The 20086-nt window shown below is 41.1% G+C and overlaps 1 protein-coding gene across 1 annotated transcript in view; it reads left to right on the forward strand.

The window, feature by feature from the left end:
- ptprfa (protein tyrosine phosphatase receptor type Fa) overlaps positions 1-20086 on the forward strand; it is a 396384-nt gene that overhangs the window by 247430 nt on the left and 128868 nt on the right. Inside the window, exons 21-23 of the mRNA XM_080430969.1 lie at positions 9995-10076; positions 10752-10970; positions 17600-17766. Coding sequence (XP_080287095.1) covers positions 9995-10076; positions 10752-10970; positions 17600-17766 — 468 coding nt within the window. The remainder of the gene's footprint in view (positions 1-9994; positions 10077-10751; positions 10971-17599; positions 17767-20086) is intronic.

Here is a 20086-nt window from a genome sequence, read left to right on the forward strand (position 1 = left end):
AATTATATTAACACTAAGACTTTTACTGTGTATGAATTCATAACTTACAGACTAAATGAAAACCATTTGACTATGAATTGAATACTAAGGACCTCAATGGAAACAAGACCGCAAGGACTTTTTTGGAAGTATTTTAAATGTATTTCATGTATTTTTTGCCTAAAAAAATATTCAAATTCAAACACCTGGGCTCAAACAGATAATGACTCATCATGAGACACAATCTTTGAACAACTTCTGTTGTTTATTAAAAAAAATGTATTCTAATAAAATACAAAAATAAAAAGGCTCCCATAGCAACACGATTCAATCTCGACTAGCGAGACTTCTGTTTTATTTATTTTTATTTTTATTTTGTGCATAGTGTTCTGTCACTATGAACGTCAGATCTCACAAAAAAAAAAGAAAAAAAAGCTATTAAAATATGTGATCTAACCTAAGGCCTATCCGCGCTCAATATATATATATATATATATTGAAAATAGCCAACCTACAAGCTTACGGCGCGTCTTCATTGGTTAACAAGTCGCTTATAATAAGCAGACATGGCAACACTATTTGATCCGGTTTAAGGCCCGCCCTTCCGCAGCTGATAATTCACACATAGACAAGTGCGCAACGTTTCCGTATCCGCTCTAGACCGGATCAGCAAGCAGCCTGCATAGCAACTGGATCCCAACCAGTCTACCATTATATCAATTGACCAAAAACAACACAGGATCAAATAAACACACTCAAACCCAGAGTACCACCAAGGCTCGTGAAAAAAAGTAATAAATTACTTTTTGAAAAAAAGTAAAGGTAATAATATTACTCAAAACGTGAAAGTAATTAGTTACGTTACTAGTTACTGGGAAAAAGTAATAATATTACTTTAAGTTACATATTACTTTAGTTACTTTCCAACACTGGTCTCAAGTCACATTTCAGTTCACTTTTATGCACTGTATTTCACATTTACATTAGAACACAGGCGGATGGGGTGTCAGAGAATCCCCCCAGCTTTTGACCAACTTCTTTTGATCAGTCACTCTGAATGCCAGGAAGCCTAGACCTGATGTCTCCAGGTCAACAAAAGGCAATGTCACAGCTAAGCAGAGTCCCTGAATAGTCAACAACACATTATTATCCTGACTTTAGCAAGGTTACTTCTATCTGATTTTACTTGCACACTGTCATAAAATATAAGCCAATTTACCACACTATTCCCCCCACGGAAGACTTTAACGTCTTTCGCAACCAGGTATATTGAATAAAACAGTTTGCAAGAAAAACATCAAAAAATATCACTCCCACTTACACCCCCCAAGACCAATGACTGGAAGTTTAAACAAAAGGACATTCAGGAAGAATTAACATCAAACATCACATCAGACAGAACAACTTAGATACAGGAATCGAAATTACACAGTAGTCATACAGTGATTTACATCAATTTTCAAAATAAAAATAGACAAACTGTTTCACAAAATCAAGCAAGAATATCAGTATTTAGTAACGGATCGACTAACAGCTGACGCGTGTGTCATGGATCACATGACTTTCGACTGACACAGAAGGCAAAGACTGGAACTATTTAAAAATCTTAAAAAAAAAAAAAGCTTAAAAATATAAAACAACTCAGAAAATCTTATTCAGAGAAAATACATCAATATGCTCACGTCGCATCAAAATGCATTTCCCTTCCAATTAGTGCACAGGTCTCTCTGTTAACCTTAAACTCTAGGATAAAATATTACACAGCAAACAAACTTTGAAAGCTGACAGAATACAGTTGAAATATAAATCACACTAAACGATGCACTGCTCCCTACCAGATGTCCCCCCACGCCGAGCCACCAAACTTGTAACCAGGTTCTGATCATTTATTCAACGACCATTTAATTACACACGATAACTACCAACGGAGGTGCCTACATTGATAACAGAAGACAGTGTTTCTTCAATGAAATAATAAAACACAAAGTAAACTCACATTAAATACAAGAGACCAGAGAGTGAAACAACTAAATCCTCACGTCACACTTTTACGCACGGCAACAAAAACAACGCTCCGTAGTTTAAACCACTTTATCACCAAAAATACAACCTCCCGTCCTGAATGTTCAGTGTTCCATCCGATAATGCTGCTGTTGTCGCCTCTATCTCATTGTCCACGCACGTCAGCAGAAAAGCTGAGCGCAGTTCCAGGTGATATCATTGTCTTCCAACCAAAAGATAGCCGCTCCATTCTTACACCACCTCCCCCCACGGATAACTTCGACACAGAAAGTTTTCCGCCCCGCCGTCTCCACAGCCAAGCGCACCATGAGAAGAGTAGAGCAGTGGAGTTGTGTAGCCATCTGAGACCTGGTCATGAGCGGTCGTAGTCATCACAGCGTCGCCGCCGCTGCGAGGTCCTTCATCATAGTAGAAACCCAGGTCGCGCTGACGTCCCCACGGCTTGCTCCGCGGTGGTCCCCCTCGTCGTAGGAAGACTCCCATGGATTCGATTCTCCTCACAGCCAGCCCACCTCAAAATACACAGGTCCTTCTCTAAAGCGCCTTCGGAAAGGAAAGCAACAATAGCCGCTGGATCGCCAAATGTCGTATATGATGAGGCATTAAACTGCGTGTTATCAGGCCCGTTGGTGGTAATAATGAAGAGGAGAAGAAGAGACGTCAGGACCATGTTTCCAACTCATTCATTTATTCCATAAAGACCACAATAAGCAGCATCTTAACAGCATAGCAGAGAGAGCCAGGAGCCGCAGCTCCCTGCAGCCTGACGGCCTGGCAGTAGGCCTACTAGTCTCAAGTCACATTTCAGTTCACTTTTATGCACTGTATTTCACATTTACATTAGAACACAGGCGGATGGGGTGTCAGAGAATCCCCCCAGCTGTTGACCAACTTCTTTTGATCAGTCCCTCTGAATGCCAGGAAGCCTAGACCTGATGTCTCCAGGTCAACAAAAGGCAATGTCACAGCTAAGCAGAGTCCCTGAATAGTCAACAACACATTATTATCCTGACTTTAGCAAGGTTACTTCTATCTGATTTTACTTGCACACTGTCATAAAATATAAGCCAATTTACCACACATCTAACATTGCTCTACCGAAAATAAGTTGCTGCATGTGAGGTTACGTTAATATATCATACTAGCTTATAGTTAGTTAGACACGGACGGGGCTGCAACAGCATGGACTGCACTAACAAGCTGAACAGTGCAAGGTTTAATGATTCAAATACTGCAAAGAAAATCCAATGCTGAGATGAAAATAGCGCTGGGAAAATGGTTGGTTGAAGGATAACATTAAGTCTAATAATGATGTACAGTGCATGTTCACATCATGTATACTTTTCATTACTTAATACCTAGTTTCAAATATATATATTTTTTTAACATTTTGGACAAAATAGCCAATTGTACATCGAGGTGCCCAGATGTCCCTAGTGCCCGCCTATCCTGTATCCGATTTGAACATGCTGATGTACAATGTGATGTAGTAGCCTAATGCAGGTAAGACCATTGTGTTTGTATTGTGTTATAGGTATGCAAATTTCGAACCCTAGGGGCTGGCTCCCCCAAAATAATTAAATAACATAACCCTAACCTAACCCTAAAACCGAAATAAAGTAACAAAAAAACGAATCCGCCCCAAACGGTACTGATTCCCCTATCTGGCTTCCTTTTAATGAATTCACTTAGGGTGGGCGGGCACAGACCATGTAGGGTCTTGTATATGACCCCATCCTGTTTGAAAATGTTGAAGTTGTCAAAGCTAAAAGAATTGAGCCTCCGGAGGATGTTACAATGATGATATGAGTGAGGCTTCCTGTCAAACACTTTGAGCGCACTCTTGTAGAGCTGTTCAATGGGTTTGAGAATCGTCACGACTGTGCAAGACCAGTTTGTAAAACAGTACTCAATGTGTGATAGGATCATACAGTGAAGATACGATCTGGCAGCACCGACTGTGAGGAAGGGTCTAATTTGTTTACAATTTTTAAGGTTGAATTTAATCGTATTTGTGACTTTCTTCACATTTTTTTTTAAAGTTAGGGTTGAGTCTAATATGACTCAGAGGTACTTGAACTCTGGGACAAGTTCAAGTTCCTCCCCACCCAAAAACACATGTGAGGACTCTAACACAACTGGTCTTTTGGAGAAGGCCATGCAGACTGTCTTTTTGGCATTCAAGAGCAGACATGAGTCTATAAGCCAGTCTTGTATACTTGTCAGAGCTGAGGTTAAGATTATTGACACATCTGCATAGCTTTTACCATGGGCAAGCACAACAGCATCATCTGCATACATCTGGACATGTAGATTATTACATACTTCAGGTAGGTCATTTATGTACAGTGAGAACAGAATTGGACATAGTATTGAGCCCTGGGGGACACCGACCGAACAGGTGTGGTAGGGAGATTTAACACTGTTGACACTTACACACTGTTTTCTGGTGGATAGATAGGAACTAAACCATTTTATAGCTTCTGGAGAAAAATGTAAATGTCTTAATTTGGACAGGAGGACCCGGTGACAGACAGTGTCGAACGCCTTCTTGAAGTCCAGGAACACCGCCATTGCACAGGGAGCTCTGTTCAAAACACACCTACATTTTTCTATGAACAGGCAGTTTGCTGACTCAGTGGAGTGGAAGGCCCGAAACCCAAACTGCATGAGATGCAGTGGGGTGTGGCCTTTGTCTAGATGTTTGATGATAGACTTGACAATCCACTTTTCAGCCACCTTTGATATAACTGGTAGGATGCTTATGGGTCTATAGTTTGATATGTCAGTTTTAGCGCCAGATTTGTAGATTGGTGTTATCACAGCAACTTTCCATTGAGGAGGAACAGTGCGTTGTCTGATGGACAGATTTACCAGATGTGTGATAGATGCCACCAGAGATTCAGCATTTGTTTTTAAAAAGTTTGTATCGAGCCCATAGGCATCCTTGGCTTTGGATGCTTTCAGTGATCTGATGATATTTGCCAACTCGGTTTCCGTAATTTCCTCCAGGTTAAAGATGGGGAGGTCTTTTTGGACAGGGCGGGGTACAAACTTTGAGGGTTTAAACATTTGTGTGATTTCTCTAACAGAGTTTAGAAAAAACATAATTAGGTTACTAGCAAGGGTTTGGGGATCTTTCACCAGGGTGTTGTCTATTTTTAGTTCTAAATATTGTTGTTTTGTTTGTAATATTTCCCTGTCAGTTTGTTAATGCACTCCCAGACTTGTTTTCCATTTCCTTTAGCACTCTCTATGATATAGATATAAAATGTAGCTTTAGCCTTCCTTAGGAATTGGGTGACTTGGTTTCGTGTATGGGCAAATTTCTGCCTATCAGTTGTTAAACCAGACTTTAATGACCAAAATGTATAAAGGGCTGATGTGATTAATGTATGTTTTGTAATAATAATCAAAATCTACAAACTAGTAACTAAAGTTTTCAAATAATTGAAGTGGAGTAAAAGTATAATATTTGCCTCTGAGATGTAATGGAGTAGAAGTAATGTTCTCTCATGTACAGTAGCTTACACAATTATAAAGGACAGGAAACAATAATATATGAATTGTCTATCCTGTGCTCCCGTCAGTCTGCGTTACATGAACCACTTTCATTCAAAAATAATCAAAGACGAGTCCAGGATGATGTCCATTTATGATTAAGTGTTTTGATGTGTTTATCTGATTAACATAAAAAACGAACACTCTCACACACGCTCTCTCTCACACACGCTCTCTCTCACACACGCTCTCTCACTCTCTCTCTCACGCACGCACGCACGCACACACGCACGCACGCACGCACACCACTGAAAGTCCGCAACAGCCTGCCAACTCTGAAGCTAAATTCTATCATTTAGAAAGGAAAATAATCATCACCACTTCCCCCGTTTCTGACATATTCTGTTGATACATACCTTGAGCCGAGGCCAAGGGCTAGAGCCGGGGTCTTCAACGTTATCAGGCCAAGGACCCCTTAGCTGAGAGAGAGATGAAGCAGGGACCCCCTCTATATTTTATTAAATTCTGATAAACTGTTGCTGCTCTTTTTTCCCTCTACACACCTATACGTTTTTGCCAAACAAATAGCCGATCTACAAGCTCACGTGAGCTTTACTTGTAGATCGTCTATTTTTGGCTAAAGTTCTCCTCAGAGATGATGGGGGGGGGGGGGAGTGCGCAGCCCCCCACATATCATTTTGGGGGTCCTTGACATGAAAAAGTTTGACAACCACCGTAATGAATGTGTTACTTTCGACCCAAGAGTGACGCGCACAAGTAGCGAAAATAGCTCAAAGCACGTCGCGATGTGACCCGTTGTGAGCTTGTAGGTCTGCTATTTTCGCTATTAAAGAAAAGGTTTTGAAAGTGAATGTGGTTACTTGTGTTTGGGTTTTATAAGCAATGTATCAAAGAAAAGTATTCACAAGAACTTGTGACTAAATAACACATTGGATCCTTTGGAACAGGATTTTGGGGGTCCCCAAATTATGTTGGGGGTCCCCAGATGATTATAGGTTAATGTGTAATATTGTTTTCTCACTCAACAGTAAACAAACCAACATGTACAGGCCAGTATCTGCACATTTCTAAAGTGACAATTAAGGACTTTTAAGACCTTTTTATACCAAATTGTCAAATATTACATAAGAAAGAAAATATTGTGAAAACAAGCTTGCAGTTCGGCTATTTTCACTGTGGAACCGAATCAAACTTCAAGTTTTTGTCAGGGTGGGGCTCCCCAGTTCAAATATGATTATTTTGGGGGGTCTCGGCATGGACAGTTTGGGACCCTTGCTTTGGAACCCAGGTTAATATAAATGTTTACATTTCCTGAAAAGTATGGTGTATGTTTTGGACATACAAGGTTTCTAGAGTGTTTTCACTGATGAAACCTCCCACCAGTCAAACTGTATTAAGTACAGCCGTGGGTGGCTGATAACAACCAATGGCTAAACTGGTTCCATCTGTACACTCGCAGAGTTAAATAACGACAAAGGAAATGGGGTATGACATGGGGGGTTTATCTAATGTAGTGGTTCTCCAAAGTGGGGTCCAGGGACCGCCAGGGGTCCTTGAGAAGGTTTGCACGGGGTCCCCAGCAAAATGTGTTAAAATAGCATCAAAATCATTTTAACCGCTTTAACTCTATATACATAGACTATTTGAAAAAAGCTGATCTACAAGCTCACAACACATTGGCACGTTGTGAGCTTGCAGATATGCAGATCTGCTAGCACTCACCTCTTCAGTCTCCACCTCACCCCCTAGCATCACCTCTTCAGTCTCCACCTCACCCCCTAGCATTACCTCTTCAGTCTCCACCTCACCCCTAGCATCACCTGTTCAGACTCCACCTCACCCCTAGCACTCACCTCACCTCTTCAGTCTCCACCTCATCACCCCCTAGCACTCACCTCTTCAGACTCCACCTCACCCCTTAGCACTCACCGTGTCAGGTACCTGAGCTTCGAGTGGAAACGTGCTAAATAAATTCACAATTTTGGGGAGCATTTAAAACTGTGTGTTGTTTATATACTGTTTGTCTGACCATTTAGATGTTTAGCATATGTTGTTTAGGCTGATGCTAGGTTTGAATTTTAGCCAAAGTGAAAGAAAACAATTGTCCCTAAGAGTGTCATTTGTACCCTGTCAGGGACCATGTCCAAAGTCTCTTATGTGTGGAGGAGGCCTTTGGATTTCATGTCCAGAGTGCTCGCAAGGAGCATTTATTGATGCCTGCAATGGTCAAACCTATCAACCGTTTATGTACTCGAATGTGCTGTCATCTCATCTGTGTTATTAGCACAAATATCGTAGCTGAAACAGCATAAACATGGACATCTCATGGTTGTAGCGGTTCAACGTCTGGTCATAAATGAGTGGGTTGTCAGACACAGTTAGGGACATGAAACGTGACATTGATGCAGCAGAGATCCTCTCCAAATGTGAACTATTTTCAGCTTGAAGCGCACAGGGAACTCCACTAAACATATACACACCTAGAGTGCTGAAGCGCGATTCTCAGCGCTGAAGACGAGCGCTCCAGCAAGTCTTGACCATAGAAATGTATGACAGAAAGACATTGGCAGTTCATAAGCTTTCGGTTGACATGAGTTCAATGGGCGCCATGTCACATTGTTCCGACCTTCCCAATTTAACAAACCCTAACCCTAACCTCACGTTTGTCGGAGTGGTGTAAAGTCACTAAGTACATTTACTTAAGTACTGTACTTGAGTACAATTTTGAGGTATTTGTACTTTACATGAGTATTTCCAATTTCCAATACTTTTACTTCTGCTCCACTACATTTTGGGTCCAAATATTGTACTTTTACTCCACTACATTTATTTGAAAACTTTAGTTACTTTGTAGATTTTGATTATTATTATGAAACATACATTAACCCCTTCAGCCCTATTTAAACTTAATAAGTTTAATAAGGAAAATAGCCGCTAAGCTCACAATGCGTTGCGATGCGACGCATTGTGAGCTTGTAGATCAGCTATTTTCAAAAGATGTTTATATTTGAAAACTTTTAAAATGGGACTTTCTGCATAATGAGTACTTTCTACTTATGGTACTTTAAGCACATTTTGATACCAACACTTTTATACTTTTACTTTTTGAATTCCGGACTTTTTACTCATAACAGAGTGGCCCTCATTTATCAACGCGGTGCAGCCCAAATAATGGGCGTACGGCGAGATCACTGCACCTTTCGGCATTTTCAATATATCCTGATGTTGGATTCATCCTACCGTAGGCTGAGATCTCACGTCTGGTAGAGACCAGTTGTTGACGTTGGCTGCACCCGTTTATTCCATCCTAGACCTGCAGATCAGCATTGTCTGACTGTCTGACAGGCATCTGGACTCATCTACACTAATAAATAATCCCTGTGAAAATATAACATTTTATAAAGTAATTTAAACAAACTGCTTTTGCTTTAACAGTCATTCAGATAAGATTGTAGATCTGGCTGCATTGAAAATAGCAGATATACAAGCTCACAAGCCAGCGTCGCATCGCGAGCTTGTAGATCTGCTATTTTCAAAATATACGAGCGCTCGGGAGTTTAGACCGGTGCAGCGGCGCTGCTGTTATATTTTCATGGCCACCGGGAGATCGGACATTTAACCCACGGTCCAACACACACCAGCCTTCATCCATTAATGTTCTCTCCAGGCTATCTCTCATTAATGCGGAGCGGGACGGAACTCGCCCGTCTGACGGTCCGAGTCTCACTGGGAAATGGGAATAGCCTACATGACGGCTTTATTTTAGTGTAACTCGAACGCGCACTGCTCGGTATGGGTTAAATAAATTAATATACAAACGTATTCCATTCATGGCGATGTGATTGGTATCATAATATGTCATTTATGTAGGCTACAAGCCTAAGTGACAAAGATTGTACCGCTACGGTACGGATTACATGAAAAACACAGCTGTGTGTGTGTGTGTGTGTGTGTGTGTGTGTGTGTGTGTGTGTGTGTGTGTGTGTGTGTGTGTGTGTGTGTGTGTGTGTGTGTGTGTGTGAGAGGGGCGTTTGTGGCAAGGCGATCGGGGGAAACTCTTTCTTATTGGCTTTTGATGTCTTTGGTCGTATTCTGGTTCTTCTTCATGTCGTAAAATCGGGGCGTTTTGAGAATATTTAAGGGCGTGTTATTTAAATGACGCTCGTTTTCAGACGTGAGATTTATCAAAGCTCCGACCTGATGTACGCCAGGATTGGCTGTGTAGGATTCGTTGATAAATGTGACTTTGACGTTGGTGTACGGCCGAATATATGGAAAAATATAAGCCGGTTTATACGCTCCGTTGATAAATGAGGGCCAGTATTTCTACATTGCAGTATTGATACTTTTACTTAAGTAAAACATTTGAGTACTTTTTCCCACCAACTGGTCGGATTATTGGGACGTCGCAATAACGGGAGGTTGGAATTATGAGTGGACCCTCGTTCAATGAGCACTCTTTGTTTTCCAGGTGGTTCTACATAGTGGTGGTGCCTGTGAGCTCAGCCAACCTACAGAGATGGAGCAGTCCTGAGGACATGGACGTTCATGAGGTGAGGGGATAGATCAAGGGCTGGGCAGCTTTGAAGATGGAGAGGGCCAAGTACATTTCCTCTGCACTCTCACATGTAGTATACTGTCAGTTATTATTCAGTGTAACTGAATAATAATAACTGAATAACAGTGTATGTATATATATATATATATATATATATATATATATATATATATATATATATATATATATAACGCAAACATGTATAACTCTGCTTCTGGGGGTCCCTGGAACAAAACATTTTGAGATGGGGGTCCGCGACCAAATACAAACATCTGAAAATGTTTCCTAAATCCTAAGTATGTTGCTATATCAGTGGTGCTCCAACTTTTCCATGTCAATTACCACCAAAATTATATGTATTTGGCCGCGATAAACGGGGGAAAAAAACGATGGGGATAAAAAAACTATGTTTTAATCTCAGGTAGTCAATGTGTTAATGGATTAACCCATTAAGACCGGGGACACATCTGTGTCATTTTAAGAATTCTTTGGCTATTAAAAAATAGCAGATATACAAGCTCGTAGCGCGCTACAAGCTTGTAGATCTACTATTTTTGAGTAGCCAAAGAAATCTTAAAAATGACACAGATGCGTTCCCGGTCTAAATGGCTTAACCTCTTTGACAAAAAGCATAAAGAATGCACTATGGTCTTTTATCTTGTTGTGGTAGCTCCTGGACGCCGGTGGTGCAGACAGCAGCCTACACAGACAGAGGAGACAGAGCCAGGACGCTAGTCTGCAGCCTTACATCGCTGCCAAGATGGACGCCCTGACCGAGACCTTCACCCTGGGCGACCAGAAGACCTACCACGGCTTCTACAACAAGCCCCTCCGAGGCCTGCAGGAGTACCGCTGCTTCACGCTGGCACAACTCAAAGACCACGAGGCGGTGAGTTATACTCTTTCATACAGGAAGGCAGTGGTTGAAAAAAAAGGTACTCCATTTTTTTTACTTGAGTAAAAGTATCAATACTGCAATGCAGAAACACTTAAAAGTAAAAGTCCGGTAATCGAAATTGACTTGAGTAGAAGTACCAAAGTATTGGCATCAAAATGTACTTACTACCAAAGTAAAAGTACTCGTTATGCAGAATATCCCGTTTCAAAACTTATTATGTTTAAATGTATGAAAATCTTTGGAAAATAGCAGATTTATGAGCTCACAACGTGTCGCATCGCGACGCGCTGTGAGCTTGTAGATCGCCAAAGTTTGAATAGGGCTGAAGTGGTTAATGTATGTTTTGTAATAATAATACAAATCTACAAAGTAACTAATAGCTAAAGTTTTCAAATAATTGTTGTGGAGTAAACGTACAGTACAATATTTGCCTCTGAGGTGTAGTGGAGTAGAAGTAAAAGTAAAAGTATAGAAACATGAAAATACTCCAGTAAAGAAAAAAAACTCAAAAAATATATAAATAAGATAGAAAAAAAGTAATTTTGGGGGCTATCCCTTAAACTATCCCTTTAAGGGAAGAAGAAGAAGGAAGTGGATCAAATGTTGAAATAAAGTAAACTAGATATGGAAAGAAAATGTCCCCCTTCTCACCAAAAGCCATTTTTCAATAGTGGGCTGCAGCCTGGAGCTATGGCAGTTTGGGGGTCCTGGTTTTGTGAAGCCCTGATGTAGAGAGAAGGGGAGGGATGGAGCGTGGATGGCACACAGACTGGTAAAGTGTGAAATGGGATAAAAGAAGCAGGTCATGTAATGTAAGCTGAATGATGCATTACACTAGAGCACAGAGCTAGTCAGGCTCACATACTGTAGCTTCATGTCTCACCTACCATGTGCAACACTCTTTTACAGATACCCCAGTATCTGTTACTGTTCGCACCTTAATTATGTACGCTCCTGCATTTTAACCTCATTGTGAGCTTGTAGATCGGCTATTTTCAAATAGCCTTGGTTTAAAATAGGGCTAAAGTGGTATGTTTTATAACATAATAATGTATATCTGCAAATGAACTAGTAGGCTAACTAAAGTTTTCAAATAATTGTATAGTGGAGTAAAAGTACAATATTTTCCTCCGAGATGTAGTAAAAGTAAAAGTAATGCAAATTGGAAATACTCCAGTAAGTAAAAGTACCTCAAAATTGTACTTAAGTACAGTACTTGAGTAAATGTATTTAGTTACACCACTGGTACTGGTGCTTATCAAAATGCAGCAGACAGCGCAGCGTTCAGTCTGCAAACATGGCAGCTGTCTGGTCTCGAGAGAAGCGCTGGATGGATATTCAGAGGGATAATTAGATATTCTCTCAGGGGTGGAAACTCAGGATGATAGTCGATTGATGGGAGTGACGATATCCACCAGAAACAAGCTGCAAAAAGAGCCTGACATCTCTTTCTGCAATCCACGGCGACAGCTAGCCAGTGGCAGTGGCGGAACAACTGAAAGCCGGGCCGGGAGGCACAGCGCAGTGATCAGGCCCCCCCTGCGCATGCGCGCGCGTGCGTGGGTGCACATCCTTCGCGCACGCGCGCGCAAAATGTTGCGGGTTTTCTGCGGATTCGGTCACTTTTTGGGGGGCTTTTTGTCACTTTATTTTGGTTTTAGGGTTAGGGTAGGGTTAGGTTAGGGTTATGTTGTTTAATTCTTATTTTTGCCTGATTTTACCGATTTATTATCTGACGGCCCGGGCCCTCCTGGGTCGCGGGCCCGGAGGCGGCCGCCTCCCTGGCCTCCCCGGACGCTCCGCCACTGGCCAGTGGTGCAAGATGTATTCTGATAACCCATTAAGACCGGGAACGCTTCTGTCATTTTAAGATTTATTTGGCAATTTTTTTTTAATCGTGAAAAAGTGCAAATCTTTGAATATGTATTTTTTAAAGCGAACATTTGTAACTCAAATCTTTACTTCTAGGGGTTCCCTGGAACAACACATTTTGAGATGGGGGTCCGCGGCCACATACAAACATCTAAAAATGTTTTCTAAATCCTAACAGTATGTTGCTAGATTAGTGGTGCTCCAACTTTTCCATGTCAAGGACCTCAAAATGATATCTATTTGGCCGTGGACCCCCATCTCAAAATATGTTGTCAACGGACCCCCAGAAGCACAAATCGGAGTTAAAAATGTTCGCTTCAAAATTTTCCCATTTTCTAATAGACAAAGTATTAAATAGCCAAATACATAAATACCCATTGTAGGCTTAAAGGGATAGTTCACCCCAAAAATTAAGACAATAATTTGATGACTGCAGCGGTTTCGGTAAGAGCCACAAAGAGTCTCCTTTGTATCTCCTACCGGAACTGCTGCCTACCGCCCTTTAAGTGGTTAATGCATGTTGTGTTTTAATCATCTAAATATACAAAGAAACTTTGTAGAGTTTTCAAATAATTGTAGTGGAGTAAAAAGTACAATATCTGCCTCTGAGATGTAGTGGAGTAGAAGTATTGAAAAATGGACATACTCGTGAAAAGTAAAAGGACCTCGACATAGTATTTAAGTACAGTACTTGAGTAAATGTACTTAACAGGGAGCAGAGCATCTGAAATCTGTGCCTGGAATCTAGGGTGACAGCTACTGTAGGAGGAGAGGAGAAGAGAAGTCAGTTCAGTAGGTTTTCTGTGTGTGATTCCATTACATCTGATATGAACAACACCGTAGGCGTCTGCCTAATGTATCATGCGTTGGTAGCTTGTAGATCTGCTCTTTTTGACAAGCAGCAGCGTTGCTCCAGCGATGGAGTGTATGGAGTGTTGGATGGAGTGTTCCTCTGCATCCAGCAACGATGGAAGAAGTTCTCAGATTTAAAAGTAGCAATATCACAATGAAATTAGAGAATGTTACATTAGAAACATATGTACAAGCAAAAGGCATGTATTCAAAACTTTAAATGGTGCATTTATATATATAGTGTCTTTATCCAAAATGCTTTACAATGTGAGGGAAACATTTTCCCAACGATTTTTGTAACCCATTTGTTCACCCAGTCCCAATTGTATAAGTAATCCTGGGCGCTACATTCCCTCTGCCAGCATAGGGCCAAGCTCATGCCTCCTTCAATGATGAGAGCAAGAGCAAGCCGCTTCTTATCACCTGACAGGGGGGAGTTTCCCCGGTTAGACGTAGCGAGTGGAAGGAACAGCCCCGGCTGACCAGGGGGAGGCAGTATAGAGACCAGGATTACTGCATGTTTTTGTGAGGGTACCTACCCTAGGGGATACTGAGAGAACATCCAAACTCCACACAGAAAGGCCCTTTCACCAACCCCACCTAGGGTTACCGACTGTGCCACCGTGCCCCTCCTAATGGAGTAGACTTCTTAAAAAATTTATTACTCAAGTAAAGCAAAAGTATCTCAGAATCGTGCTGAAGTACAGTACTTGTGTAAATGTACTTTAGGTACTTGATGTAAAACTATTTTTTAAAGGCAAATCAAAACAAGAAAATAAATTGTGTCCTTAGAAAGTTTAGTAAAATTGAAGTTTTAATTAGCTTTGTAATTAATTGGTTCAGACAGAGATGCTCATCACTTGCAGACTGCATCCACATATCCTAGTGCCAAGACAATGTACTGTTTCACGACCAATTAATAAACTATTCACAAGCAACTTCCTCTGGCATGAAATATTTCCTACTGTGTAACTTTTTTCAATTAAACAAAAGTAATTTCTTGATAGAATCTTTCACTGGTGTATAATTAAGTATCCTCCCCTAACACTCATGTTAAACTGACACAGGCACCAGAATTGCATTTATTGATGTATTTTAAACTAAACAAAAACATTTCTGACAACATATTGACAGCACAACACATATTGAGAGACAACACATATTGACAGCACTCTTGAACGTGCTGTCTTCAATCAACTGTCCTCGTACCTCCACCAGAACAACCTCCTGGACTCCCACCAGTCTGGGATCGAAGTGGGTAACTCGACCGAGACTGCCCTCCTGGCAGTGACGGAGTCGCTCCATGCCGCAAACTCTCTCTCCTCCGTCCTGATACTCCTAGACCTGTCTGAAGCGTTCGACACGGTGAACCATCAGATCCTCTCCTCTCCACCCTTGAGGGGATGGGTGTCTCTCCTTGTTTGCATCCTACCTGACGGGTCGCTCCTACCAGGTGACGCTGAGAGGGTCTGTGTCAGAACCACGCAGGCTCACTACTGGGGTTCCGCAAGGCTCGGTTCTGGGTCCTCTTCTTTTCACTCTCTACACTACATCTCTTGGTGCTATTTTCCACACAAGTGGAGGCACGCATTGCTGCTTGTCTGGCTGACATCTCGGAGTGGATGTAGACGAACCACCTGAAGCTCAACCTGGACAAGACCGAGATGATGTTCCTTCCTGGGAAGGGCTGTCCGCACCGAGACCTGGCCATCACCATTGATAATGCTGTGGTGACGTCAACTCGGACAGCGAGGAATCTGGGTGTGACCCTGGACGACGAATGTCGTTCTCGGCAAACATCGCATCACTGACACGGTCCTGCAGAATCCTCCTCTACAACATCAGGAGGATTCGTCCCTTCCTCACTGAGAAGTCAGCGCATGTGCTCATCCAGGTTCTTGTCATCTCCCGCCTGGACTACTGCAACTCCCTCCTTGCTGGTGTCTGCCATCAGACCTCTGGAGCTTGTTCAGAAAGCTCGTCTGGTGTTCAACCGCCCTAAGTTCTCCCACACAACTACCCTTCTCCGTTCTCTACACTGGCTCCCCGTAGCGGCTCACATCCAGTTTAAAACCCTGGTGCTAGCCTATAGGGCAGTGAAAGGAACAGCTCCTTCGCTATGGTCGAGGCTTACACCCCTGCCTGACCACTTCGGTCTGCCGCCTCGGGGCGACTGGTTGCCCCGTTGCGCAGTGGTCCTTCTGGCCGATCTACACGGTCACAGCTTTTTTCTTTTCTGGCCCCACAGTGGTGGAATGAACTCTCCACTGATGTCAGGACAGCAGAGTCACTGCCCATCTTTCGCCGCAGGTTGAAAACCCACCTCTTCAGGAAACACTACCCTGACCCTTCCTCTTAGCCTTGCCTACTTGTTGTCAATTATTTGTACGAGCTCTTGTTTTATTGGATCTTGTTTATTTGATACACTTATTTGTTTTAGCTCTTGCTCATTTGATTTTCTATTTGTCTCATCTGTTTAAGAAAGTAGGTAGCTGATATATTGCACCTTTACCTTAGCGCTAGGTATACTCTTAAGACTTCCGGTGATTAGTTGTTTTCTTGCCTACCTATGTTGAATGCACTTATTGTAAGTCGCTTTGGATAAAAGACTAAATGACTTTAATGTAATAGTGTTGCTTTCCAAAATATCCTCAGGTGCTAAGACCCTGCAGCATTCGTTTTGGATTCGTGGTTTCCGTGATTTCGTTTTGAACTGAATTCTGGGAATCATATAGTTCTAACAGACACTGTAATGACAATGGAGCAACCAGAGGTGTCGCCCCAAAAACACTACTAAAATAAATGTTTATCACATTATAAATGTTACTCACATTATGAATGGTGACCGTTGGCAGTGGTGTAAAGTAACTAAGTACATTTACTTAAAGGGATATTTCACTTTCGAAAATAAATTGGGTAATTTTATCATCTACTCAGGCTTCAAACTCCATTTTAACCATGTTAGATTCATCGGAAACACCCGTCCTTGGTTCTGGTGACTGATATTGTCCTTATATGTGAGGAAACCGTGTTTTTTTCAATTACTTTTTTCATTATTTTTTTTACATATATATATTTTTAATGAAAATAATTAAATACAATAGAAAATTCAAATTAAATACATGAAAAAAGTTAACAAAAAAACACGGCCCCCTCAAGTATTATGAGGGTAGGGTGAGTCACCAGAACCAAGGACGGGTGTTTTTGATTAATCTAACGTGTTACAACTGGAGTTTGAAGTTATAATGGGCTTGTATAGGAAGGGGGGGGGTGTCTGATAAAATGAATATCAAATATCTAAATACTGAATCAAGCAACTTAAAAACTGTCTGGGGGGCCCTGAGTAGACGATTTTTAAAAAAGTGAAATATCCTTTTAAGTACTGTATTTAAGTACAATTTTGAGATATTTTTACTTTACTGGAGTGTTTCCAATTTTCAGTGCTTTTACTTCTACTCCATTAAATCTCAGATGCAAATATTGTACTTTTACTCCACAAAAATTATTTTAAAACTATAGCTACTAGTTACTTTGCATATATAAATTATTATATTATAAGACATACATAACCACTTCAGCCCTTTTTATACATAGGCTATTTGAAAATAGCCAATCTACAAGCTCACAACGCGTCGCATCGCGACACGTTGTGAGCTTGTAGATCTGCTATTTTCAAACATTTTAGTACTTTTACTTTTGGTACTTTTTTGTACTTTTACTCAAGTAAATGTTTTATTCCGGACTTTTACTTGTAACAGAGTATTTCTACAATGCAGTATTGATATTTTCACTTAAGTAAGAAATACTTTTCAGTACTTTTTCCACCACTGCACAAGACGGGCATTATGGACAAGGCGATGATTGACCGTTTTGTCCCTCGTGTCGCCCTCTTGCAGCAGCGTACGTTTGCAGCCAGCCCGTACTCGGACCCCATCGTGGTGAAGCTCCACAGCGGCACGGTGTCCCGGCACGCCGAGGAGCCCGAAATGCTGTGGGTGATGGGTCCTGTGCTGGCCGTGGTCCTCATCATCATCAGTGTCATCTCTATCCTGCTCTTTAAGAGGTGAGTGGATTACCAGGCCTGATTGTAGTTACCACCAGTGTTAAGTAACTAAGTACATTTACTCAAGTACTGTACTTAAGTATAATGTTGAGGTATTTTTACTTTATTCGAGTATTTCCAATTTTCAGTACTTTTACTTCTACTCCACTACATCTTAGAGGCAAATATTGTACTTTTACTCCACTAAAATTATTTGAGAACTTGTGGCTAACTAACCCTAACCCACGCAGATATAAATGATTACATTGTAAAACATTAGCCACTTCAGCCCTATTTTATACCTAGGCTATTTGAAAATAGCCGATCTACAAGCTCATAGCGCGTCGCATGGCGACGCGTTGTGAGCTTGTAGATCTGCTATTTTCAAACATTTTAGTACTTTTACTTTTGGTATGTTAAGTACATTTTGATACCGATACTTTTGTACTTTTACTCAAGTAAATTCTGAATTCCAGGACTTTTACTTGAGTAAAACATTTGAGTACTTTTTTCACCACTACTCATCACCAGGCCTGATTGTAGTCATCACAGGGTTGTGTCAGAGTATTCACCTTATTCTTGGCCCTTTCTCCAGGGCGGCTCCATTTGCCCTTTTCTGCTGCTTCATTCGCGGCGAAGCGATTTGCAAGGGAGTTTGCGTCTCTTCCGCATACGTCAGTCACTAGTGGACTGTGATTGGTCCGTGGGTGTAAAAGTGTCATGGCCGCCCGTTATAAGAAGTCTGCAGTATAATATAATACTTGCGATGCTTTACAGAAATAATCATAACACATTATAAAGCATTCTAATTACTTATATGGTCAAGTATTCTACTTCATAATTTCTGGAAGACTTTCTTTTTACAAGGATAGTTGTAATAGGCCAACATTAATGCTATTTATTCTACTTTCATTATTACAGCACCAATTTAAAGACACTTCATAGCAAATTAGTGATTACAATAAATATGACATGATTATTGTTATTGATCATAAAGTATTATGAGTATTTATAAGTTCTTATAACTATAATTAGTTAAAATGTACTCAAATAAACAGTGTTTCCGTTAGCCGGTATTTACAGGCCATTGGCCGATAAAAGGTTTAATTGGCCGTTATTTATAAACATCACTGGCCACCGTGGCAGGTTGGGAAAATACTGATATTAGGCTATTTTATCATTTAAGCCTATTATTAATATCATTATTTGGATAAAATAGTACAACATTAAATCATAATCATTTAAAGTTTTTATCATGATCTGACTTAATGTCAGTGTGGTTTAATTCCCCACAGCCTGCAGCTCCTGTGTCGCACTGTGCGCTGGTAGAGCAGCCTATTCGTCGTATGATAGTGTCGCGCGTTGAAAGTATCAGACCTACAAGCTCACAACACGGCGCAACGCGCCGTGTTGTGAGCTTGTATGTCTGCTATTTTCGATACGCAACAACACCGTCATACAGCAAAGCACAAATTAAGGTTTACACAGCTGTTTGTGATCTCCTAATCGGCGCTGAGCTGAGTACAGGTCTGGTTCGCTCGGGTGTTATGGTAAACAGAACCGGGGTCCCGAAGTGATAGAATATGAACCAAGCCGGACCCAATTGACGATAATAAAACACAGGGACCCGAACTCGTATGGGTCGTGGACATACAAGCAAGCACAGTGACTGTCTGTCTCTGTCTGCAATGGATAATTGGCGAAAGTTGGTGAAACATTGCAGGCAACTGAGGCAAGTAATCAATCTCCTTTACACCATCATTCATGTTAAGGTTAAATGAGATGTAAAGCCCAAAACATATTAATTTGTTTATACTGTGCGACGGTGTCGCGCAGCAGTTCACTCGCAGCCACTTTATTCAGTTTCTTTTTTGGCAAGCAACATCTCAGCATGATGGAGTAGATAGATATTATTTAGTTACTATAAAAACAGGAACAGATTGTATCTGTGATAAAGTGGAGAGAAGGGCAGCGCAGCGCTAACGTAACAAGGTGTAATGATCAGTTGGGTGCACTGCACGTATCTGCAAACATGCATGTGACGTCAATTATACTGTGGCTGATAAATTAATTCTTTGGACGGTAAAATATAATCCTGTCAAGTTCGTTTGAGACTGCACGCCTCCGTCATGGTTTTGTCCATAAGCAGTGGTGGAAAAAGTACTCACATTTTTTACTTAAGTAAAAGTATCAATACTGCAATGTAGAATACTCTATTACTAGTAAAAGTCTAAATGTACTCGAGTAAAAGTACATAAGTATTGGCATCAAAATGTACTTAAAGTACCAAAAGTAAAAGTACTCATTTTGCAGAATGTCAAGTTCAAAATGCATTAAAAAT

Source organism: Gymnoscopelus braueri (genome assembly GCF_963280865.1).
Source record: "Gymnoscopelus braueri genome assembly, chromosome: 6".
Classification (NCBI taxonomy): domain Eukaryota; kingdom Metazoa; phylum Chordata; class Actinopteri; order Myctophiformes; family Myctophidae; genus Gymnoscopelus; species Gymnoscopelus braueri.